Raw genomic sequence first — 26484 nt, forward strand, 5'->3', positions numbered from 1 at the left:
CACACATTGAGTGTGTCCAGGGAAGGGGCTGAGGGAGCTGGGAAAGGGGCTGAGCCTGGAGCAAAGGAGGCTCAGGGGGGACCTTGTGGCTCTGCACAACTCCCTGCCAGGAGGGGACAGCCAGGGGGGGTCGGGCTGTGCTGCCAGGGAACAGGGACAGGACAAGGGGAAAGGGGCTCAGGCTGGGCCAGGGGAGGCTCAGCTTGGACAGCAGCAGGAATTTCTGCATGGAAAGGGTGCTCAGGCCTTGGCAGGGGCTGCCCAGGGAGCTTTGCAGTGCCCATCCCTGCAGGTGTCCCAGGAAGGGCTGGAGGTGGCACTCAGTGCTCTGGGCTGGGCACAAGGTGGGCACTGGGCACAGCTGGCACTCCATGGGCTGGCAGGGATTTTCCAGCCTCAGGGATCCTGGGATTCTGTAAATAACACAGCCCTGAGAAACTGCTCAGCCAGCACACAGGCCTGAATGTCACAAAGCTGAGAGGCTGGGTATCCAATTGTTTTCCATCATGGTATTAGAGGAAATAATTATAGAGGAGTAGGAACTAGAGTTTTCATCTGTTCAGGGGCAAAGTGAAAGTGCATTAAGTGCAACTGAGCTTGTCATTCAGTGATGGTGCCAGGTGATAGCGTGGCAATAATTGAATAAATATATGAGGAGAGAAAGTAAATTGAGATGTCCTTTAGAATATAAAGTAACATGAAATTGGTGACTTAAACTGGGGGTTTCATAGATGATGCTAAATCATGCAAAGTCACATTCTTGTTTTCAGCAGAGTCCAACTCATTAAAGGAGTTACTTTAACTGAAACTTCATGGTATGAAATTGCTGTGTTGTTTTACTTCATTTGAGTGGAAGGTGAGCTGGGTTGGATGATGAGGATGACTTTAAAAGCTTGGAGTTCTTCTTGAGGATTTTGATGATGCTGAACCCTGAGGGACCTTCAATATTAATGGAGTTTGGACAATGGTCTCTGGCACAGGGTGGGATTTCTGGGGCTGTCCTGTGCAGGGCCAGGAGCTGGACTTGATGCTCCTGCAGGTAAGAAGACAAGGGGTGGGAGGAGCAGAAGGATTTGTGTTGAAGCAGAGGGAGCAGCAAAGAGAAAGTGCTGCCTAAGGACAGGAACAAAGAGCACTGGAGCAGGATGGACAAGGAGGGACAAAGAGAGGCTTTTACCTCCCAGTTCAACCTGGTCCCAATCTGGTTCTCCTTGTAAAGCCAAAGCATTGGTGGGCATGTCCAGAGCAGCTGTGGCTGCCCCTGGATCCCTGGAATTGTCCAAGACCAGGTTGGACACTGGGGCTTGGAGCAGCCTGGGATAGTGGAAAGTGTCCCTGCCCATGGCAGGGGTGAGTCTCGATGGGCTTTAAGGTCTCTTCCAACTCAAACCATTCTGGGATTCTGTGATTTCACATTCCTAGAAATACAAAGATAATGACAGAACCCTGTGGTGGCTTTTCCTGTTTTTAAGAGGAATTAATTGGTTGACAAGTTAGAGATTGGTCACAGGTCATACTCCATGATCTTGGAGGTCCTTTCCAGCCTGGATGATTCTGTGACAGGACCATGTTAGACAGGGTTTTTATCTTGCTGTCAGAAGATTTGAAAACAAAATCACCCTTCCATTGATTATTTTCATGTTTTTTCCAGAATTGTTTGTAACTTTTGGCACCCCCAGGGCTGGTACAAAGGCACTGTTCTGGCTCTGCTGAACCCAGCTGTGAGCTGGGCTTTGCTCTGGGGGCTGGGAGTAAGGCACCAGTCCTGTCTCCTTCAGTTTTTGCTTTTCTAAACCCCTAAAACCCTTTGGGAATAAAGTGGAAATGGGAGTTTTACAACTAAAATTCTGCAGCTGCTCCACAGTAATTGGGAATGATGATTCCACTCAGTTAAATGTGAGCATGAATTCTGTGTCCCTGTGGTGTTGATGTAACAGTAAAGCAGCCTTATGGTTTTAGTTGCAAAAGTTGGTGCTGGTGGTGCTTTACAAGTTGGCTGCTCTGGCAGTTCCCAAATCCAGGAGTTGTGACAGATGGACTCAAAGCAAGCAGAGCCTGGAGAGCTGATCCTGCTGCCTCACAGCTCTGGGGGAGCTTGGGACAAACTTCCAATTTCTTTGGGCAGCAGAGCAGTGCACTTTAGATAGGCTGCACAAAACCTGAGCTCCCACTCAGGTCATTATTTGTTAGAAAAAGAAGTTTTATGTGGGTTTAAAGCAGACCTCAGGTCTGTGCTGCTCCAAACACGTTGCTGTTTGCTTCTTTTTGCACTCTCTTGAGCAGTGACAGCACATGATGATCTTCTTCAGGCTTTATGGGCTCATTTAGATCTAAATGCCACTGAAAAATATTCAGTGCTGATTCCTACTTGGTCCTGCCAAATGCAGGAATGTGAGCTGGAGCCCAGCTGCAGTTCAGCACAGCTCACCTGCCAAAGCACAGAGCCTGCTCCACGCACTTGTCAGGCAGGAGTAAAGCAAAGTGCTCCTAAATCCTGGCAAATTACAGTTCTCCCTCCCAGCTGGATTCAGATAAACTTTGGAAAGGTTCTTTGAAATCTGCTCCTGCAGAATTGCTTTTGGAGATGGAGGGATTTGTGTGAGAATTATCCATGCCTGAAGAGCAGCTGTACCCTTGGCTGGCTTGGAATGTTGCAGAAGGCAAGTGCAGTGCTGCTGGTGAAAGCACTGAGTGAAACTCACCTGGGAACACTCACAGCATCCTTGATGCTGTCCCAGTGTCCAAAAATCATTGCTTTAGTTCAGCTTCATTTCTGCAGCCTGGCAAGAAAGTACAGGCTCACATGGATCTGGCACATTTTTAGAAGGGGCGACTGGAAAAGAACTTTCAACAAGGATGTTTGGGGAAAACTCGTGGGAATGAAATGCTGGTACACCCTGGTGACCCAGGAGTTTTTGTTGGGCTTGTTTTCTGTGTTACTTATTCATGGTCTGCTCATTTTAGGTGTTTCAGAGGCTCTTCAGCTTTGCTATAGAGCAGCTTTCAGGGTGTTTTCACTCCCCTTAAGCAAACCACAGAAGCTGAAAGATCCAAAAGTCTTGGCAGGGATTATTTAGCTGGGTCCCATAAGCTGAGGATGATTTAGAAGCAGCTGCAGTTCTGTATTTTCTGTGCACTGCAGCTCATCTCCAGGGGGCTGGAGAAGAAGAGGAAAAAGGAGCCTTGCAGGAGACTGAGGTACCACTGAAATCAATTTTCTTGGCCCTTTTTTGGCCACCTTGGCAGCCTGTGCTGCTTTGTCCAGGGAAACATGCTTTTTGTTCTGCTCTTGAAGCAGCACAGTCAAAAGTTACAAGATAAGTTGAAGCAGCACAGTCATAAGTTACTTGGGAGGTCTCACCAGAATTACCACCAAGGAGTTAATCCTGCTTTCAGCTGCTGGAATCCATGAAGAAAAAAAAGTGACTGGATTCCAGACTTAGAACACCAAAGATGTGAGGTTTTACATTCATGGGGGTACAAATTTCCCCTCTGTCAGGTGAGTGTTAATACTGACAGCCTGTCATGATCACTGTCCTCACAAAGAGGGTTTGAGCCACACCCAGCGTTTAGAAAAGCAGTTAAAATTTGGAATATGAAGGAAAAAGGAGTCTAATGACAGGGTCTGGACCAGACTCTCTAAGAGTGCACTTCACTGGTGGCTTTTTCCATCAGGCTGGGGGCTGTAGGGGCAGGAATGGTGGGTTTGGTAGCTCCAGATCCCCTGTGCAGGGAATATTCCTGAATCAAGCAGAGGAACTGGAATAATCCCCATGGGAAAGGGTCTGGTATGACCTTCCCACATGGCACAGCTCCTGCTGAGGGATTCTAGTGAGAATTCAAATGTGAAGGTAAGGCACCTTCTATAGCTGGTGGAGAGCTCTTTCCTGCAGCCAGCTGTGGAATTGGATCCAAAGGTGGGATAGGGAGGAGCTCCCAGATGCCACATTCCACTCCATCTGCTGGAATGAAGGACTGTGGCCAGAAATGAGGCAGGAAGCTGAAATGCAGGTAGATATTCAATGGTGACAGTCCTAATGTTGGCTTGTGAATATGGAGGGTATTGAATTTGCTTTGTGTTGAATGTAATAACTTCCATTTCTCCATTCTCAAAGCGTTCACCCTTTGCTAAACAAATCAGCATTTTGGCAGCTCAGAGAACTGCCAGCAAATTAAACAAATGGGGAGTTGAGCAAATTGCAAGGCAAACTTTGCACAAGGCTCAGCCACCTCACCCAAACTGGCCTGACAGGACAAAAGTGAGCAATATGCAAATGATGTTTAATTTGAATTAGAGAGAACCAGTGCAGGTGAGCCAGCACCTGATCCCACCTGCAGGGATAAAATCAGGATCTTCCCTCCAGCACCAAACTGGTGGCAGCCAGTGATAGCCCTGGTTATAGGCTCAGCAGGGCAAGATCACTTCCAAACATAATCCTGCTTTTAATTCCACCTTCTTCCCTAAAGGGTGGAGCTGCAGAGGGAAGGTCTGCCTGGGAAGCTCGTTTTCCTACTATAGTCAGGTATTGCAGCCAGAGACATTAAGGATCTGGTTTAAGAAGACAGAGACTTGATAATTAATGTCATTTCCTTTCTTTCCTTTCTTTATTCCCCCTTCTCTCCACACTGAAGAACCCCACAGAAAGGTGTCCCCCAGGACACTCTGCTGGCCCAGGGACAGCATGTTAATTATTTGGGATTTTTTTTAAGATTTCACTTCCATTTATGAAGCCATCATTTGTCTCCCATCAGCTGGACCATCAGATAGGCAGAAAATGACATTGGCCATGTCAGAAATAATCTGTGGTTTAATATTTTCCTCCCCTAAACATACAGCTCCTAAACCTTTTCTTAAGAGCCTGCATTGTACCAGTAACTCATATCAGTGGCACCTGTGCAACACTGAAATTATCCTGGCACTGAAAGGAGCTGGGAAAGGAGGCAATTTGTCACTTGCAAATGTGGTTTTAATGAACTGGATACCATCATTTCCAGCAATCTTTCTGGATGATACGATTCTGAAAGAGGGAAGCAGATGTTGGTGGAGATTTCTGCACAGTGGAATCTCTTTGGCACCAGGTCCATGGTTTTTGCTGGATGTTTTTCCCCTTGCAGAAGGATGGAGATGATTATTGCTCAATGGGCTGGAGCAGGAACTCTTTAATAAAACCACATTAACAGTGGGGGCTTGTGTTCAACTTCTGGTGTTTTGTGTTGAGCCTCTCAGGTGAGGCAATGCTGGTGGAGTTCTCCTGGGCCAGGCCAGGTTTGGGAGGAGAACAGGCTTGGGGATGATTTCAATTAACATAGGAAATTAATTAAGTGCTGAGGCTGCTGAGACAGGACTCTGTGTGATCATTTATGAGTTTACAGACACCAGGACTGAATCAGCCATTAAGTATTTGCATGGCAGTAGGAATAATTAAAATAGATAAAGCAAAGTGCAGAGCTGCTGTTAATGAGCTCTTTGTGACACCCACGGGTATTTAATGGGATCAAAAGCCTTGGAACTAAGGTGTGATAGGGATCCCTAAATGGAGCTGGGGAAGGGGCTGGAGCCCCAGGAGGGGCTGAGGGAGCTGGGAAAGGGGCTGAGCCTGGAGCAAAGGAGGCTCAGGGGGGACCTTGTGGCTCTGCACAACTCCCTGCCAGGAGGGGACAGCCAGGGGGGGTCGGGCTGTGCTGCCAGGGAACAGGGACAGGACAAGGGGAAAGGGGCTCAGGCTGGGCCAGGGGAGGCTCAGCTTGGACAGCAGCAGGAATTCCTGCATGGAAAGGGTGCTCAGGCCTTGGCAGGGGCTGCCCAGGGAGCTTTGCAGTGCCCATCCCTGCAGGTGTCCCAGGAAGGGCTGGAGGTGGCACTCAGTGCTCTGGGCTGGGCACAAGGTGGGCACTGGGCACAGCTGGGACTCCATGGGCTGGCAGGGATTTTCCAGCCTCAGGGACCCTGGGATTATCCAATTTTAGCATTCTGTGCTGTCTCAGAGATGTATTTTTATTTCATTATCCCTATATTCATTTTACATGATCTCCCTGAGCTGTAAATGTGTGAATACCAGGAGATGTTACAAATTATTGCAAAATTTTCTATTTTGTCTTTTCCTTCCCTCTTTTAGGTAATACAGCCAAGGTCTTTATTGAGGTGAAGGATGAAAATGACCATCCACCTGTGTTTACCAAAAAAATGTACATTGGAGGGGTGTCTGAAGATGCCAGAATGTTTTCTTCTGTGCTTAAAGTGAAGGTAAGCCTGAAGTTTTTGTAATAACATTCACTTTTAGAGGGAAAATTTGTAGTCACTGGTTTGATTTTTTACAGAAAATTTTGAAATTTACATCTTCTAAAGCTGCTTGATGTTGGCACAAGGATGTTTTTGAGTTAAAACCAGGTTTTTTTGCAGTCAGTTTTGCTACTTATGTTTCATTTTAGATGAGTTCATATTTAATTATTTGGTTTATGTCCAATGCCAGTGTTCTGGCATTGGACATTAAAAAAAAACTGATTTTTTTTGTATTTTGGTGGTACCTAGGTTTTAAAGGGGAAATCCAGCAACTTTAGGTCTGCAATGGGAGGAAAGTGGGCATAAAATTAACCATCCATAGGGTTGGTTTTTTTGTTTTTCTTTTTTTTAAAGAGAGAGAAAAGTAATGGAACTATAAAATACAGACTACAATTCACATCAGGTCTTAATAGCCAAGAGTAAAAGCTCCTTTTTTTTTAATAAAACAAATAAATTATGTGTTTAGAACACCAGGAATGATTAAAGGGTCAAAGCTTAATAAAGTTGTTCCTAGCTGGTTTTTTTGTTGTTGTTGGTTTCATGAGAGTCCTTCCCAAAATAAGCTCAGAAATGGCAGAGAAGTGGGGAATTGGGAAGCTTCTACTTCATCAAAAATGGTGACAAATCCAAGAATTGTGTCAAATCCATGAACTTTAAGACTCCTGAAGAATCACAGAGTCATTAGGGTTGAAAAGACTTTTAAGACTATCAAGTCCAACCATCCACGAGTGCCACTGTGGTCCCCACCATAAATGTCCCCAAGCACCACTTCCACACATTTTGGGACACTTCCAGGGATGGTGACTCCAGCACTGTCCTGGTCAATGCCTAGCCACTCTTCCTGTGAAGAAATTCTTCCAATTTTTCCATCCAAACCTCCTCTGGAACAATCCAAGGCTGTTTCCTCTCCTCATGCCCCTTGACTCATCCCCACCTGGCTCCATCCTCCTTCCAGGGAATTGTAGAGAGCAGATGAGAGGACAGAGGCACTGGAGTAGATAAAAAATTCTGGAAGGCCAAGTAATTTAGGGGAAGGAACGTTTTGTTCCGTGTGAAAGCAAATGAATCACGAGGCACAAATGTCAAAACACATTTGGAGTCGTCCCACGAAATGTGGACAGGCTGTGAAATTCTTCCTGGTTTTCCAAGAGGATTTCTTAGGCACAGGTATTTTTGTGCCAGTCAGGGGGATAAGAAATAGGTGGAGAAAAGCTAAGGGAAATTTGGGGGTGATGAGGGGAATCTGCTTTTGCCCTTTAGAAACATTTGACTCAAAGCAGGTGATCAGTCCACAAAGGAGGAGCAAAAGAAATGTCAATTTTGTGTCTTTTAGCTTTTCCTGTTCCAATCCTCCCCAGTTTTGCTGGCACAAAATGGAATGAGGCCTGAGCCAGGAGTTGGTATTAGTGGATGGCATTAAACATAATTGTGTGTTTAGTGAAAGTAAAATTAGAAATAATTAAGAAGTAGTTTTGTTGCAGAGGATCAGGCTGGAATTTATTGTTGTAGCGCCGAGCCTTTGCAGCAGTCAGTGCTCGTTGCCTTTTTTCCTGGCCTTTAGAAAGCAAAAGTAATTGCTCTGTTAGTTAAACACAATCCTCATTCCAGCCTGGTTTAAGAATAATTAATGGAATGAATGTCTGTTCTTGAGGAGCAGAATGAAATGAGCAGCTTTCCAAGTTGAAATTTAGGAGAACATTTATATAGTACACGCAGAGCTTGCACCATAGAAATTATTCAGGTTTGGATTCCAGGGGGAAATTCAGGTTCTTAGGAGGTGTTTTTAGTGCATTTGCTTTCATCTTGTGCATTCATTAACAGTTGCTCAGTTTCTTTCACATCATCTGAGTGATTTTAAGAAAGTGTTTTTTCTCTGTATCTTCTCATTATTGCTGGCACTGACAACAGCTTTGATGAGCCTCAGAGGTGGGATATTGGAATCAGAGAATCCTGGGGTGGTTTGGGTGGAGGGGACATTAGAACTCATCCAGTGCCACCCCTGCCATGGGCAGGGACACCTCCCACTGTCCCAGGCTGCTCCAAGCCCCAGTGTCCAGCCTGGCCTTGGGCATTGCCAGGGATCCAGGGGCAGCCCCAGCTGCTCTGGACACCCTGTGCCAGGGCCTGCCCACCCTGCCAGAGAACAATTTCCCCCAATATCCCATCCATCCCTGCCCTCTGGCACTGGGAACCCATTCCCTGTGTGCTGTCCCTCCATCCCTTGTCCCCAGTCCCTCTCCAGCACTCATGGAGCCCCTTTAGGCACTGGAAGGGGCTCCACAGTCTTCCCAGGGCTTCTCTTGTCCAGGCTGGCCAATCCCAACTCTCCCAGCATTTCAAGTGACCAGATGCAAAACTACAACTTCCAAAACCAGCCCAAAAATCCCACAGTTGGTTCTTCTTTAACAGGACATTATAACTTATGGGGATAATTAAGGACTGCAGCCTTTAATTGTTAATAGAGTAGTTGATGCACATCAGTTTTGGATCAACTGATCACAAATACACTGCTGAACATTCAGATGCTTGCCTTTGGTTGCTTCAGTCATGCTCCACTCTGCCTTGAACAAAATTTCACTAATAATAAAAATAACCAAACACCAAAAATAAATTTTTTCAAAAAATAGCAAGAGAAGAAAACTAATCCTGAGTCCATAATCTTCCATACAAATTGAATTTAGAAACAAATAGACCAACAAAATGTTGGATAAAAACTTCCCTCATAACAGTTGATATGTACCAAGGCCAATCCTATGGAGTTTCTCCCAACTCTCTAAGGTCATTGAGTTTGCTGCCAGCAGCATCCTCTTGAATACATTAATTGGAGTATAAAAGCCTTTTAGAGGAAGATAATGAGCTGCTTTGCTCTGGATTCATAGTAAGATTCCTCTAAGTAGATAAAAAGGATGCTTAAGCTCAGCAGAATACCACAAATCATTCTCCAAAAGTCATTTTTAATCAGAATTAATTTGGGGAGTGATAAACCACATGAATTATTCTCTGTGGGTCTGATTGGATTACGAGCAGTGGCCTCTGAGACCTGGGAGGTACTAATGCTCCCAAGATAAAGAAAAAGGGATATATTTTAATAAAATGGCAATTTTTAGCAAAGGATTTGCTCCTTGCTGCTTGAATTCCCCTTCTCTGCAATTCCCATTTTTTACTCAGAATTTCCAATGTGTTTGAGAGCCCATTTCCTTAATTAAAGATGTTTTTTGTGCTTTTCATTAGGAATATACTAATTAAAACCAGATGTAACATGCATAGCCTCTAATTATGAATTCTGTGCCTTGATCTTTGCTTTGTGTTTCCTTGTATTAGAATTATTTTGTTTTTCACTGGTATTTTCATGGAACTCCTGTTGTTCCCCCTCAGAATTCCAACCAGGCTTCCTTGAGCCCCAAACACAATATTTTCAATCTCCTCCAGGAAACAAACCCACAAAAGAATCTTTAGGGAAATTACCAGCAGGAATTGGCTTTTCCCTATAATGGAATGTTATTAGCTCTTGCTTTTTAAATATTAACAGTATTAACCTCTGCTTTTCTTCCTTTATTTATTAAATTATTGAATTATTACAGATTTAAATGAGGGAAATATCAGAGGTCCTAATTCTGGTGAAGAAAGAGAATCTTCTTAATTTCTGTTCAGTTTATCAAGGTGGTTTTGTCCTGACAATGCTTGCAGGGAAGGAATCTTGCCTAAATAATGCTAGTGAATGCAATTGGCTTTATTTGATGGAAATGCTTTGATTTTACAATATTTTCATTCCAGCCCTTTCCTATGCTCTTTGCCCCTTTTTGATCAGATTTTTCATGGAACATTATCCTTCATTCCCTTTGAATATCCTTTATTGAATATTCTCGGAATATCTCAACAGAAGAGAGCAAAATAAACCAAAGCCATTTTAGGCTGCAGGTTCTGGCCCTGAGGACACACAGGGGAGCAGGAATTCCTCTTTTCTTCACCTCAACAGCATCTTAGAGATTCCCATAATGAGCTAAAAGAATGGATAAAAGAAACAGTTAAAATTCCTGTATAGGGAGAGAATACCAAAATTGCCCTTTTTTTTCACAGATCTGTTAATAAATCTCCTTTTTTTTTTTTTTTTTTTTTTTTTCTATCTGTGCCTATAACTTATAGACTTCTTTTGATATTTCCTTTTCTTTGGGATGACAAGGGAATCTTCAGAGTGGCAAGTTCTGGAATTGCAGAGATTCCACCTTGGGCACCCAGGAGAGCTTTCAGGGCAACATTTGGCTCGTCCCTCCTTTGGCTGTTGCACGACTCATGCACAAAACTGAACTGCTTTGCCAGTCACAACCTTTCCTTCCTTAAAATGTGATTTATGGATCCCAGAGAAGGGAGAAAAGATGCTTGGTGGGAGTAAAAATCTCCTCTGAAAGCTCATTGCAGTGACAGCAGCGCAGCCTCCAGCTGCTGGAACATCTGGCCCCCCAAAAAAGCTGTGTGCCTTGCTAAAACAAACATTACAGGAATGCCAGGAATTTTCCCTTCAAAAATCATACTCCTGCTTTTTGTTGGCTTCCTGAGCTTTTTACTCTAAGCTCTCTTACTTTCCTGCTATTTTCCTCCGGCAGCAATCAGAGAATTCCCTACCCTTTGGGATTTTTTTCCCATGTAATTGAAGATTATTTCAATTATTTTGCTGTTTGAGGGCATTTTGAAGACTGCTGGTCCTGCATGTGCTTTCTTGAGTAAAAGCTCCTAGAGGGGCTGGGAGTGGGGAGTGGGCCTGGACCATTCCCATCCCATGGAGGAAATCCATGTGTGTGGCCTTCACTTCCTCTCACACTCACACAGAGTTATTCTTTCAAGCACTAACTGCTATTGGCTGAAGAAAAAGGACAATAAAATCCATTTTCCCAATTATTTGTTTCAATACCCAGCTTTGGGAACCCCCTCTTATTCAACACCTTTTCCCATGAGACAGCTTGTCAAAAGGAATCCCTGCTTCCTTCAGCACCTGGGAGGTTTTTAGCCACCACTGGAGGACAAAGTGAGCAATTCCCATTCACCTGATTTCTTCCTACCTGTGTTTCCTAGAAAATTCCAGGCACTGGGGGTATTGGGGGTGAGCTGGACAGTGATCAATATCAGTGATGTAGTGAAGAAATATAAATTGATATATAAATTCATCTATAAATTGATATATAAATTCAAAGCAATATTAATATAAACATGAATGTGAATGAATTTATGAAAATAACCATAAATATACTATAATATAGATATACTGACATATTATATAGTGATGTATTATATACAGTATATTTTATGTTGAATATGAATATAAATATTTTTTAAAATCAAAGTTTCAAATTCCTGAGGCAGCCAGTGGCAAACCAAGATGAGGAGCATGAGTCCCAAAGGGCTTGAGCCAGATGAGGGTGTAAAAGAGCATGGAAGAAATACAGGGAATAAAGGAAAATTGCAATGGCCACCCCAAATTTCCAGGTTCAGGTGTCTGTAGAACACTCAGTGAAACCTCCCCTAAAACAGCTCAGTGACAGCTGTGCCATCAGAACTGGAAATCTGCAACAATCTGGAAATTCCCACCAGCAAAAATGGTCTGGTTCTAAAAGCTGCTTTATGTGCCAGACTCTAATTGGGAACATTGGAGCTGCCATCTGCTAGGAAAGGGGGAAAAAACCCTCAGCAGCCCAATCCCAGTCCTGCCTTTTTCCATGCCCCCTTAGCAGCCTGGGGCTTGTGGTTAAGGGTGACCCTGTGAAGGAGGTGGGAAACATTTCAAATTAACAACTGCACTCCACTCTGAGCAGCAAATCTGGATTTAGCTCAGGCTGATAATGCTAAAAAGTGGGATCATCAATGGTTATGCAGCTTCAGGAGTTAGTGATCATTTTTATGCTCATCCCAAGCATGCCACTGGTGACTTTTGGTGACGGGGTCAGAGTGCTGCTGTCACACAGGGTGGGGTTTGCCAGCCTCCCTGGGTGTCCTGCTATCAGGCTGTGCTTGTGCAGTCATGTGGAGCCAGAGATCAATTAATTTATGCTTTAAAGGCATCCTTTGCTGGGCCTTCTTGCAAAGGAGAAAAAAAAGAACAGGTTGATCACTGAGACAACAGAATGGTTTGGGTTGGAAAGGACCTTACAGCCCATCCAGTCCCACCCCTGCCATGGGCAGGGACACCTTCCACTGTCCCAGGCTGCTCCAGCCCCAGTGTCCAACCTGGCCTTGGGCACTGCCAGGGATCCAAGGGCAGCCCCAGCTGCTCCGGGCACCCTGCCCACCCTCTGAGTAAAAATATCCTCACTGCTTTTGTGCTGGGATTAGGGAGCACCCCAGGATTTGTGCCTCATCCCCTCCCTGGGAGGAGATGGGAAAGGGCTGGAAGCAGCAGCAGCAATCCTGACTCAACTCCCTTTGTGTGGGCACACCTACACTCAATCACAGGAGGCTGGAATTTGTCCTGGTAATTCCTGAGATCATCCATATTTATCAGCCCTCAATCACAGCAGGATTTAGGAGACATCTGTATTTCTTGTGCAGAACAAAAGGCAGATATGCTGCTGGAATATTAAGATTAAGTGCAGCTCTTTCTCTTCTTTGACAGTCATAATGCAACTCTTGAGATGTCATAGATCTCTTCCTAATGAAGTGTCAAAAATATTTACCTTCAGGACAAATTACAGGAATAGCAAACATCCTTCCTAGGATTAGAGAAGTTTGGGAGGTTCCTGGGAGCAGCTCACAAGCTCTCTCTGCTGGTCCTGCCAAGCCCAGTGTCCTTAGGTTTGATCCAAAGAGCAGAGGAAGGGGGGAATGCAAACAGCAAAGTCAAATATTTGAAGCTGGAATCTGATCATTTTCCCAGCCTGTTTGGCACCTGTTTGCTCATCTCTGGGTGGATGTGGAAAGAGCCTGAGCTGTGATGATGCTGGGGCTGCTGATGGCTCTGAGGTGGCACTCAGCTCTCAGAACTGGTGACAATTAACTCAGAGCCTGTCCACCAGCTCGAGGCACCTGAACTCTGCAGGACTTTACAAGCTGTGAACTTCAAATGTCAAAAGGCCTCTTTCACTGGAGTTTAATGCTTTAAACTCAGCTGCAAGACTTGAACATCTCATTAGTGCTGAGCTCCAGTGCCCTGAGCTTTGTGCAGAAGGCCTGACTTCATTTAATGCCTGTGCCTGCAGCATCAGTACCTTAATTTGGATCCAAATTTTGTTTGTTTTTAGTCACACACGTCTCCAGGCCTGAAATGCTGAAGGTGAAATTGATTTCTGGTGTCATTGAAAGCAGTGACTATTAAAAGCCGTAGCTTTTATTGAGAGAGAATTTGCCAATATTAAAAATATGATGGGCTTCTGACCTAGCTGAACCAACCTCATAAATCCATTTTAACAAAGAAATTGGCTTTTTATTGGAAGGGCATCCTGCTGCTCTCCAGGGCATCTCAAGGGAACCTTTGGACTTCACTGGGCACTCAGTGGGAAACTTGGCTTGCTCATGGATGTCCCCAGAGGAGCTGGATCAGACATTGCTCCTGTGGCTGCTGCTGGGTCCCTCATGTGCCATGTGAGGTTACAGGAATTCTGTTTTCCTTTCTCCCCCAGCTCCATTACCAGCATGCAAAGCTGAGTGTGGATAAACCAGAGGGTTTGGCCAGGCAGGACTTTTCTGGATTGGTCACGGCTTTATCCTAAGCTGTGTTGTATGAGCTGAATTTACCCTGGAATCCCAGACTGGTTTGGGTTGGAAGGGACCTTAAATCGCATCCATTCCCACCCCTGCCATGGCAGGGACACCTTCCACTGTCCCAGGCTGCTCCAAGCCCTGTCCAGCCTGGCCTTGGGCACTGCCAGGGATCCAGGGGCAGCCCCAGCTGCTCTGGGCACCCTGTGCCAGGGCCTGCCCACCCTGCCAGGGAACAATTCCTAATTCCCAATATCCCATCCATCCCTGCCCTGTTACAGTCTGAACCCATTCCCTGTGTCCTGGCACTCCAGGCACAGCTGAGGTGCTGCTTTTATTTTTGTCTTTGTTTCTCAAGATCCAGACATCAGCCTGGTGTTTCTCTCCAGCCACTTCCTCGAGTTCAGGTTGGATTTTAGAAATGTTTCCTCATGAAGGAGTGGCAGAGCATTGGAAGGGGGTTGCCCAGGGAATGGTGGAGCCACCAGCCCTGGGCGTGTTCAAGGAATGAGGGGATGTGGCACTGCACACTGTGGTTTAATGGGCAAGGTGACAATCAAAGATTGCCTGGGGTGATCTTGAAGATGTTTTCCAACCTTAAAAACTCCATGATTCCATTTCTATGACATAGCATGATTTTACATTCATTTCTTCCTTCAGCAATTTATTTGTGTGGAAAACCAACAATTTTCCTGACCCTCCACCTGTCAAGCTCCCATCTGCTGGCTCTGGGATGTTGTGGGGTTGAATTTCCTTGTGCCAGGGAAATACAATCCCACAACAGTACCCACTAAAGATATCAGTGGGTTTTTCCAGAGCATTCCAACTTTCCAGTTTCCCTGATTGGAAAGCTGGAATGCTCTGGAAAAACCCACTGATGTCTTTACTTTTTTGACTGACAGAACAGAGTAAATTTCAGAAAGATTTTTAACCTTCCCATCTTTCCTAAAATCACTAATAAAGGAGTTTGAGCTCACCCAGGAGGCAGCATTCTTGGGTTTAAAAGCCTTAAAAAAACCCACAGAGCTGGAGAACAAAAACAACTTAACACATTTTATAGTTATGCTTTTGGTAGTTGAGCAAAATATAAAAGAATAAAGCAGAATATTGAGAGAGCGTGGGAATTAAACCAGTTGTGTGTCTGTGACAAGTTACAGCCAGTGTCATTCCAGGAGCTCATCTTTTGGGCTGTTCTGAATGAAACTTGCTCTTTCCAGCTAAACCAGCCTGGATATTATCCTTTAAGTGCTGGATGGTTCTGTCAGAAAATCTGGGCTGATAGGAGTTGGAGTACCATGGAGCATACACAGCTGGATTGCTTATCTAGTGCTGCAATTCCCTGAAATATTGTCTGAAAATGAATAAAAAACCAGAAGGGACGATTTCCACCATATAGAACTTGTTCAGTGCTAGTGAGGAAGCAATTAATGATGATTAATGGCCCCCTGTTGGAGGCTTAATGATCTTGCACAGATAATTCTCTTTTAGAAGCTGTGATGTCTCATAAACATCTCTGCTCTCTGTGAGCAGGGACAGGACCCCAGGGAATGGCTGGAGCTGGGTCAGGCTGGAGATCAGGAAAGGTTCTCCCCCAGAGGGTGCTGGCACTGCCCAGGCTCCCCAGGGAATGGGCACAGCCCTGAGGCTGCCAGAGCTCCAGGAGAGCTTGGGTACTGCTCCAGGGATGCCCAGGGTGGGATTGTGGGGGCATCTGGGCAGTATTAGGGGTTGCGTCAGTGATCCCTGTGCATCCTTTCCAGCTCAGGATATTCCATGGTTATACAAACTCTTCATGCTGACACAAACCTTATTGGTTTTCATTCTTAAGTCATGGAACATTATGGATTTTCCATGGATTTTACATGCACCTTTTCAAAGTTAAGGCTGTTTTTTATTCCAGCATTAGCTCAAGTGACAGGCCTCAAGAGCAGTGCCAATATTTCCATAAAAACCTCCTGATAGATCCTGAAGCATCCCAGATGCTGAGGCTGTGACCAAGACTAATGAGTGCTCAGGCATTAATTAGCTCCCACCTCACTGATCCCTGGAAGGAGCACGGGAAAGCTCAGTCAAGGACCTTGGAAACACTTCCCTCTGGATACAGGTTGAACAGGAACATAAGGAATGGGGCTGGAGAGGCCAGGAGGGGGCTACACAGGGCTGTCAGGAGCAGGGAAGGTGGAATAACAATTCCTGGGGCTGCCTGATTGATGCCAGCTCTGCATCCTGATCCAGTCCAGCAACGGTGCCAGGGCAGCTCTGTGTCCTGAACCAGGGTGCCCAGCAGGTCCCCGTGCACCACTGCAGGAATGCCACTCAATCCTTCCTTACTTTAATAAAAAAGTTACTTGATTGCACCAAAAATAGTTGTGCTCCATCAGAATATGGATATTGTATTAGACATCCCTCTAATATGAAGGACATTCTTGTGCAAGTTTGTGCACGAGTTGGTGCGATGGTTTTTTCTTTGATAATTCCTTTTCAATGAGCATTTGGCAGTGGAGGTTTCTCATAATTAAGCAGTTCTTAGGTATTGTTGCAGACTTGAAAGTCAACTTACCTTTTTCTACTTTTTAATTTTTTTTTTCTTTCTTCTGGAGCAGTTTAATGCCAACAGAAGAGGAAGAAATTGCTGGAAAAGCAAAACTGAGTGCAGCAAAGTTAAATGAAGCATTTAAAGTAGCAGCCATATCTGTGCTCTGGGATCTAATGTTTTAAATGTCAGAGTGGCAGAAATTTGCTGGGCCAAGATGTAACTTTATTTAAAGGACAAGGTTAATGGCTCCTTCCATGCATATTTACCTTGTTTGCCTCTGCTTGTTTCCTTTTCCCCATTAGGCTGATGATAAGGACACTGGGAATTACAGTGCCATGCAATACAGGCTCATCATTCCCCCCATCAAGGATGGCAAGGAGGGCTTTGTGATCGAGGCTTACACGGGGCTGATCAAAACTGCCATGCTCTTCAAAAACATGAGGAGATCCTATTTCAAGTTCCAGGTCATTGCCACCGACGATTACGGCAAAGGACTGAGCAGCAAAGCAGAAGTGCTTGTAAGTATCAGCCAGGGATTATTAGTATGGAATAATTCCTGAGGAAATTCAAACGCTGCAGAAAGTTTCATTCCAGGCAGACCTAGAGAAAAGCCACCAAGTGCTTCTGCTTAACTTTTTGAAGGCACTGGAATAAAGCTTTTCGTTTCTTAAACCAAAAGATTTTGTGACCTGTTAGGAGTGAGTTCAGGGGAGGCACCAGGATGACCAGAGGGATGGAGCAGCTCTGCTGGGAGGAAAGGCTGGCAGAGCTGGGAATGTTCAGCCTGGAGAGGAAAAGCTTTGGGCTGACCTCACTGTGGCTTTCCAGGACCCGAAGAAGCTGTGAAAAACATAGAGACTTTGGACAAGGGCCTGGAGTGGAAGGACAATAGGGAATGGCTTCCCACTGCCAGAAGGCAGGGCTGGATGGGATATTGGGCAGGAATTGTTCCCTGGCAGGGTGGGCAGGCCCTGGCACAGGGTGCCCAGAGCAGCTGGGGCTACCCCTGGGTCCCTGGCAGTGCCCAAGGCCAGGCTGGACTTCGGGGCTTGGAGCCGTTGAAGTGGAATAGGGAATAGTCCATTCCCATGGCAGAGGTGGCACTGGATGGGCTTTAAGGTCCATCCAACCCAAATCATTCCATGGTTCTGTGTCCCTTGATCATGTTCAGGTTGTCTTAGTTGCTTATGTTAAGGACTAATTTTGGGCTGGGAATGAACTTTTCAGTCCCTGAGAAAGGAGCATTTCAGAATTGGCACCATCTTTAGGCGTCAAGCTTGTGGTTTTGTGCTGTTCAAAGAACATTGACTTAGTCTAGGCACTGAAACCATCCAAGCTAAATTTCCTTAAAGCCTATAAATTTGATGGATTGGCTCAATATTATCATAATGTGAAAGGGATGGAGTGCATTATCCACTTCATGGGAACACTGTCAAAGGATACAGATGAGAGCCAGAGTCCTTGGTGTGGTGAGTTCTGCAGGAGTTCACCAAGTAAACATAAAAGATGACACCCTCATGCTTGACCTCCCAAAATGATGGGGCATTCTCAGGTAATTTAGACACTAATGGGATATTAAAATATAGCCAGAAGGAATCGACATTAACATTAGAAAGTGAAGGATGTCTCATTAATTTATAGAGGTTTCTTTCTGATGTCTGGCTGAGTGATGAGCAGTGCACCCAGCTGCTTTGAGCAAGGCCTGGAAACTTGGAGGAGCTGGAGATACAATTCCAGCCCAACCCCATGCTGCCTAGACCACTGGCACACAATCCATGGGAAGCACACCAGGATGGCTCAAGTCAGACAGCTGTGGCTTGACAGTTTGCTTCCATGTGATGGAGTTTTCCTTCCCAGCATCTGTGAGATGAAGGAGATACAAGAATTACATTTTAAAATTAGTTTGCTGCAAGGAAGCACCTAAAGGTGCTGAGGAAGGACAGGTAGTGGATATTCACTATCATGATTTAAAATCCTGGATATCATCTTTATGATGTCATCGATATCAATTTTAATCAAATGTTTACTGGAGTTTACGGAGGTTTCCAAGCCCCTCCTCATTTGGGTGCCAGCTACTCCCAGGAGACCAGTGGTGCCATATCACAATCAAGAGCCTCTGTAGGCTCTGCCTTGCTGAATTTAAAACTTGGGAAGTGCCTAATGAGAGAAGCTTGGGATCAAAGGGATATCACTCGTGGGCTAGAGGTTACCAACAATTTTCTGCTTTGCCTGCCTTTACAAATGGGGATAACAAGCAAGTTAATGTTACCATGGAAACCTCAAATGTGGCTTGATTTTTGTCCAACACCCTTGGTTTCCTCTGACTTGTCACGAATGTGTGTTTATCCCTGGATTCGTACATGAACAAGCGGTGATAATTGTGATTTCTTCCATATTAAAAGAATTCCTGCCTTTGTTTTTGGTGTTGCCTTTATGCTGTTTGCAGTTCCTGGGTGCACAGTGGTTGCTTGAATTGGCTAATGTAATTAATTCTATTAAATTAATCATTGCTTTCCAGTTCTGTTGCATGATTTTTATTTGGAGCTCATTATAATTCTGTGTTTCTTACACAGAAGCCTGTACATGCTGATCAGGGCATCTGATGACATTTCAAGAACATTTAAATATTTAAAGTTGAATTAAGCTTCAAAGCTGGTGAATCAGTGTTTGATGTGGAAGCGCATTTAGGTTTTCTGCTGCTGTGCTTCCAGGGCTCCTCTTTGGAAAAAATTTATTTCTTTTAGAATCAACTAACCCTTGATTTTTAAATTTATCAGCTTTAACATTGGCCTAGTTTTCCAAATTTTCCTCCAGAATCCTCCACAGGATTGGGATGTTGTTGGGCTCATAGTAAAAAACAATAATTGCCAGATATTTGCTCTGAGGTTACTCCATACCTCGGTGGAAAACTGAAATTTCATTTTATTCCAACAAAGCACACAAGTATTGAGTGGATTAGAAGCATTTTTCCTGCTTTGTTTTTCTTTTTTTTTTTGTTTAAGGAAAAAGCTCAGTTGTAAAATATGCAGTTTTAGGATAGAGGGAGAAGCTAAAACAATTGGAGATTAAAATAAAACCTCTCACTGATCACTTCAGTGAAAATGAACAATTTCCTTCCTGATTTTCTAACAAAATAGCATTGATTTTGTGGAATTAATCCTGTATTTCCATTTCCCTTGATGCACATTGCATGGCTCCAAGAGTGGATTTTCCTGGCATCCAAACCACCCAAATGCTCAGAAGTAATTTTGAATACAGCCCGTGGGAGATCTGGGATTCTCTAAGTCAAATCTAAACTGAGAGCAGCTTTTCGACCTTAAAAATCCATAATTCTGATGCAGACCTGGAATTACAATTCCAGTTAAATCTGTGATGTTTATGGGCTTTGGCTACAGGATTTCCCAGCTCTTCTATTAGGAATTAAAAGGAGAAATGTGGATATCAGGGCATGGTGTGGAGGCAGGAGAGGAATTTTTCCATTGCTGTTGGATGGCAGGGGGCTGTGCCTGGCAATGCAAATTGAATTTCCCCCTTTTCTTTCCAGGTCTCTGTGGTCAATCAGTTGGACATGCAAGTGATCGTCTCCAACGTTCCTCCCACCCTCGTGGAGCAAAACAAAGACCAACTCATTGGGTAATCAATTTATTTCCTCTCCAAATATCAGACAATTCCCTGGCTTTGGGATGGGATGGATCAGGGATCGAGGGAGGGTTTTTAGCTGGTCAATAAGAGCCCCCAGACACCACATCAACAGCAGCTTCCAGGGGTCAGGTTTGCTCTTCTGGCTTCTTTTTGTAACACAGAGACAATTTTCTCTACTTGCTGTCAGGGAGTTAGCCAATATGGGATAGAAAATGCTGTAGGAAATAGTTTCTAACCAATCTTTGTCCTTTTTTTTGCCATTTCATTCAGTGATCAGTGGCACTTCCCACAGGCCTGGTCCATCCTGCTTGTGGTAGTGCATAGAATTTGAAATACTTTGGGGTTGGTGGTCCAACCAGTCATTGGAAAAGTCTCTGAGTGCTTCACGTCTTCACTGGGCTAGGAAGAATACCTGATGGATTTGCCCCTGGAGATGTGGGACATGTTCCCCTTTTCTCCCTCTGTTTTGGGCCAGGTGTGTGCTGGCTGTGAGAGATTTGAACATCAGAACCACCAACGAAGTTGTTCAGGCTGAACTCACAGGGACTGCACTTCCTGGAGCCAGGAATAACTTCCTGAAGGGAGGGATTGCCTAGAAATAGGAATAATTTCCTAAAATGAGCTATTGCCTATAAATAGGAATAACTTTCTGAAAGGAGGGATTGCCTAAGACCAGGAATAACTTCCTGAAAGAGGTATTGCCTATAAATAGGAATAACTTCCTAAAAGGAAGCTCAACTGAGGTGGGGTCAAGCTCAGCTGTTCTTAGGTAACAAATGACAGAAGGAAACAACCTCAAGCTGCACCAGGGGAGGTTTAGATTGGATTTTAGGGAGAATTTCTTCATGGGCAGGGTGGTTTCAGCATTGGAAGGGGCTGTCCAGGCAAGTGTTGAGTCCCCATGCCTGGAAGTGTTCAAAACCATGTGGAATTGGCACCTGAGGACATGGGTTAGTGGTGAGCAGGGTGGTGGTGGTTGATGGTTGGACTTGGTGGCCTTGGAGGTCACTTCTAACCCAAACCATTCTGTGATTCTGAATTCCACATTGAACAAATCTTTGGGATGAGAACAAAGCTTTGGGATGAGTACAAAGTTTAAGAAAAACCCACAGTATTATCAGGTTTTGAGTTCTCCAGATCATCTTGGGAAGTCTTTCCCTTCACAAACACCATGGGCAGATCAGTATAGCTGGAGAATTTCTCTTCTAAGAATAAGTTTTTAAGGACATCCTTTGCCAGAAGAATTACATCAACTTATTTTCAAATAGGCCCATTCATTCCTGAAAATACTTGCAGAGAACAAATATCTCAACAATAATTTTGTAGCTGTGTACAAAGGTCTATTTCACAGAGAAATCTATTTATTTCACTGCTCTCTTCAAATTTCTCTTGTTTTCCTCCTAAATTTAAAAGATCACCCTCTCCCTGTTTTTATACAGGTTTAATAATTCATGCAGCCCATAAAAACAAAATAAGAATTTGTGATTTTTTTTTGTGTGTGTGTGTGCAACCACAGGCAAAGGGAAAACAAATTATTTGGAATCTCAGACTGAAATAGTTTTGCCACTTCAAATAATGCAGAAATTTATAAAAATTTAATGTGTAATTAATTAACAGAGAAAAAGACTCTAATCAGCCCTGTCTAGTGGGATGTGTCCCTGCCTGTGGCAGGGGAGTTGGAACAAGGTGATCCTCAAGGATCCCATAAAACCCAACATAAACCATTCTGGGATCTTTAATTAAATTAGTCACTACACAAGTTACTCAGCTCTTTCTCCTCTCATTTTGGCAAATACTAATCCCTGAAAATAGAACATTTAGCCAACAGTTGGTGATGGGGAATGCTAGGGAGGGGGGCACATGAGTCATTTGTGGAATTACAGTGATTTCTCACAATAAAATAAATAGTGGTTTAAACCACTTTGGAGAGGAAGTTATTCCAAGTCCTGTCATTTTCACAAGGAGTTATGGGGTATTAAGAATGACATAATTCAGTTTTTCCACACTCAGCACAGCCATAGATGGGTGGGAGTTAATGGTCCATATAAAAGGAGCAAAGCAGTGAAGAGGAGATTTAAAGCATCAATGTTTGTCTTGGGAGTTTTTTGAGGAATACAATGGACTTGTCTTCCCTGACACTTCCAACAGGATCTTTTGCAGTCATTCAGTGTTTTCCTCCAGCTGCTTTAATTTCATCAAGCTTTTCATACTCTCATCAATGTCCCATTTGCCTTTTCTCCTGCCCACTTTAATTATGGCAGTGCAGAGAGGCCCCTTTCTATCTGCTGCAGGATTGGCAGAGAAAATAGGCTGAGGCTTCTTGGGAAATTCAGTGTGCTCCTCTCCTTCAGAAAACTTGGTGGAGACAGATGATGGAGGGTTCTTGAAATGGAGAAGTTTAGGAAAGTGCCTCTCCCCTCACTTCAGCCATGCTTTTCTCAGTCAGTTTTATGCTCTGAAAAGAATTGGGCAGTTCCCCAGGTAAAGAAAATCCATGCTGAACCCTCTAACACAATGCAGAAGAAGCAAGGCAGGCTTTTCCCTGAAAATTCAAATGTAGAATCAAGTGCTGATTCTTGGAGTTATTGCTGAAGGAGTTTTTTGGAATATGAACGTTGAACCTTTCAACTTAATGGTTTGCATATCTAAAGCTGACTGCCATCATTCTTCAAAGGAACTCTACTTAATGCACAGAAACTGTGCTGCACTTAAAAGAGATGTTATAAAATACTACAGCAGTAAATACTGCTGTAAATTATAGATCATAATATATAGCACATGCACATTGTGCATCACATAAGATTTTATGTCTAATCATAGTATATGAGACAATAAATTTTATATCTGGGAGCTGGAACACACAGTTCAGGGAAGTGTTTCAGACGTGGATGATTTCCCTGCAGTTGTGTTTTTTCTTCTCCTCAGTTCCTGAATTGGTAAAAAATTAGCTCATCTCAGCTGCAGGGTATAAATCTCTCAGTCTTGTTACTTTTCCCACAGGACAAGTCCCATTCCCGTGCTCACTTTGTGATTTTTGCCAGATAATTACTGAATTATTCTAATTACAGCTGACTGCACTGTGTGCCTGTTGGGGTGGTGGCAGTGACCTTGCCCTGGAGCCCTTTCTAAGGTGGCACTTGGTTTCCTGCCCTTTATGAAAAGGTTCCTGAGTCACAGGTCCAGCTGTAGCTGCTTTGTCCTTTAGCCTTCACCTCTCTGACAGGAACATTTCGGGGTCACTTTGCTCCTGTCCCTCCACTCCACCTCCCCTCCCCTTTTTCTCATCACTTCTTCACACTGTAATGTTTCATTCCAAATTAAAGTGCAAACTTAGAAAAGGAATAGATTAGATAATAACAGAATTGATTGAATTAGATAAAATCTGATGAAATAAATAGATTAGGGGGACATTTGCCACCAACTGGCTGTCTCCTGTTTCATGTCCAGCCAGCCTGGCTTGGCTGGGAAAGCATCCCAGGGCTTGGTGCAGTGTTCACAGAGCCTGTTCCACCCTCCCTCCTGAGCAATCAGGATGATTAATAACTGCAGGCCTCCTTTATTAAGTTGGGTAATAGAGACCCAAGCTTCTACAAGTCCAGCTTTTCCACTTGCTGCTGGCCCTGGCAGCTGGGAAGCCGTGGTTCAGCGAGCTCCTGCTCTCTGTAACTCCCAGGGTTGTTGTGCTAATGGATCTCTCCAAAGCTCTCTAATGCAGTGGATAGAGCTGTAAACTCCTGCTTTCTTTCCTCAGGAATTGCTGACAATTGCAGGAAAAGCCCTTTTGTGCTGAGATCTGGAGATTGTCCTGGGGGTCAGAGGGGAGATGTCTCTGGGTATTATTCTTTGCATGAGCGCAATGTTCCTTCTGTGACCAGGACAAATGAGGCTGAAATAAAAAGTTGGAGTGTGTGGAGGGGTTTTGGAGGGCAGGATTTTACAGGATGAGCACAAAGAGAAGGAAAGCAACTTCAGCAGTGTGTAAGAAAGCAAATTTCCCTTCTGGTGTGCAAACCAATCTGCTTGTAGTGGTGCTGGTGACAGTGGGACTTGAATCTTAATGGCCTTTTCCAGCCTCAATGATTCCTGATTCTCTGCTTTTATAGGATTAGGATAAGTGGGTATAGAGGCATTGGTTCTGGGTTGTTTTCTAAATACCATTAATAATATTAAATATTATATATGTTATTCTAGTCTATATGTTATTATGAAATATGATATATATTGTTCTATTCTATGCAGAGGGAATTGTCTCTGTGCTGCTCCTTCCTGCTGAACATATGTGTGATAGAAAAGTAACCTCTGTGAAAGGCTGTTTTATAAAAAAGTGATGCTTTTAGGCTTGGAATAAACCCTAGGCACTAGAGGATGAGCAGACCCTTCCCTGAGCTCTATTTGTGTTGTAATAAGGAATCTGGGAGCTGGGGCTCCAGTGTATCCCCCCAAATCTCTCACTGACTGCACCAGAGGGGCTGGAATTGGTCCTTGGCTCTTTAGGAAAGTCCAGTTGAAAATCCAGTGGTTTCATTGTCAATTTTTAATCCCACAAAAACTCCACACAGACAGAAATTGGCTGAATTGACAGAAGTGGAGCAGAGTTGAGGAGTTAATTAAAGCACTTGAAAAGTCTGTACTGATGCTGATGGTGGGGGCTGGATACTCTCAGCTCTGCATGGTTGCCAAATTTGTATTTTCAAATACCTAGAATACAAATTTATCATTATTATTGCACCTGGTTCTTTTTGGGAACTAGAATTTTGGCCAAAAATTATGCAGGGTATTGAATCTTCAACACTACTCACTCCCAAGTCTTTGGTAATCTGAGTGCTGAAATAAAGAATGTCTGGGGGGCTTTTTATTTTCCATTTCTTAAAATATTTTATGTGCTTCAAAAACACAATAGGTCTTAAAATTCCTCAATAACTTCTTGCTGTGATGCCAGGGTGAACCCCTGAATTTAATCCTGTATTCTCCAGGATCTTGTCTGCCTGGAAGGGGATACAGCAACCTCAGGTGTGGATATAAACACATGGACACGGCACTGAGAGCAGGCTGGGAATGTGGTGCCTTTTCCCAGATTTTGGGGTTTGATCTGCTGCTTTCAGGGATGTTCCAGGAAGTGCCAGTTCAGGAATGTTCTGAAATCCCCTTTCCAGTACCTCCAGGGGGTGTGCAGGAAGGCTGGAGATGAGATTTTGACAAAAGTGTGAAGTGCCAGGGCCAGGGGGGGTGGCTTCCCACTGCCAGAAGGCAGGGCTGGATGGGATATTGGGAATTTTGGGAAGAAATCCTTCCCTGGGAGGGTGGGCAGACCCTGGCACAGGGTGCCCAGAGCAGCTGGGGCTGCCTCTGGATCCCTGGCAGTGCCCAAGGCAGGGGTGGCACTGGATGGGCTCTGAGGTCCCTTCCATCCCAAACCATTCTGGTACTTCATGGGGCAGAATTCCCCAGCCAAGGACAGCTCAGCAGACCAACACCCCTGTATTCTTTTGCCTTTCCATGTATTTTGCATCTAAAGATGAAAAAAAATCACCTCAGGATTTTCAGGGATCTTTGGGCCTCAGGATCCCTCGGTGACAGAGCAACTCCTCTTGTCCAGTGCCACTGCTGGGATTTGGGAGAGCTGTGCTGATGGGGATGCATTGGGAGGCATTTCCCTCACTAGAGAGCAGCTCCACTGGACTTGGGGTAGTTGGAAAGGTTCTTTGCCTGCTCTGCTCCTGCTTCCACCTCTTACACACCACTTGGGAGGATGGGAATAACCCTCGTGGGATGAACAAGTGGCAGACTAATTTTATTTTGAATTCTGCTGATCAGTTCAGCAGAGCCGTGGATGCTGTTGTTACTTGAAAGTAGGAATCTAAAAAGAAATTGTCTTTTGTGAGTGCCACTGCAAGTAAGTGGCCATTTCCAGAGGAGTTCTAAAACACTACAGTGTTTTCAGCATCACAAGTTCAGCTGAAAGATTTTTTCAAACAGCTCTAGAGGGAACTGCCCTATTTTTAAGTGAATTCTTTAGCTGCAGCTTTTCAGTCTTCAGTGTGATTTTATTCTCTGTTTTAACCTAAACATGCAGTTTGTGTGTTTCAAATTGAGCACTGCTGCTATTCTGCTGGACTTTGTGGGGTTTCCTGCAATGTCAGCACAGCCAATGGCTGCAATGTACACATTTCTCAGGAAGTGATATCACAGAATTCCAGACTGGTTTGGGTTGGAAGGGACCTCAGCACCTATCCTGTTCCACCTCTGCCATGGGCAGGGACACCTTCCCCTATCCCAGGCTGCTCCAAGCCCTGTCCAGCCTGGCCTTGGGCACTGCCAGGGATCCAGGGGCAGCCACAGCTGC

At 44.4% G+C, this 26484-nt stretch overlaps 1 protein-coding gene across 4 annotated transcripts in view; it reads left to right on the forward strand.

Annotated features, from left to right (window-relative positions):
• Positions 1-26484, forward strand: part of PCDH15 (protocadherin related 15) — a 263505-nt gene that overhangs the window by 205455 nt on the left and 31566 nt on the right. For all 4 annotated transcript variants that reach the window (XM_030241129.2, XM_030241128.2, XM_050976520.1 and 1 more), the window contains 3 exons: positions 6117-6244; positions 16802-17017; positions 20044-20132. In XM_030241129.2, coding sequence (XP_030096989.2) covers positions 6117-6244; positions 16802-17017; positions 20044-20132 — 433 coding nt within the window. The remainder of the gene's footprint in view (positions 1-6116; positions 6245-16801; positions 17018-20043; positions 20133-26484) is intronic.

Source organism: Serinus canaria, chromosome 6 (assembly GCF_022539315.1).
Source record: "Serinus canaria isolate serCan28SL12 chromosome 6, serCan2020, whole genome shotgun sequence".
Lineage (NCBI taxonomy): Eukaryota > Metazoa > Chordata > Aves > Passeriformes > Fringillidae > Serinus > Serinus canaria.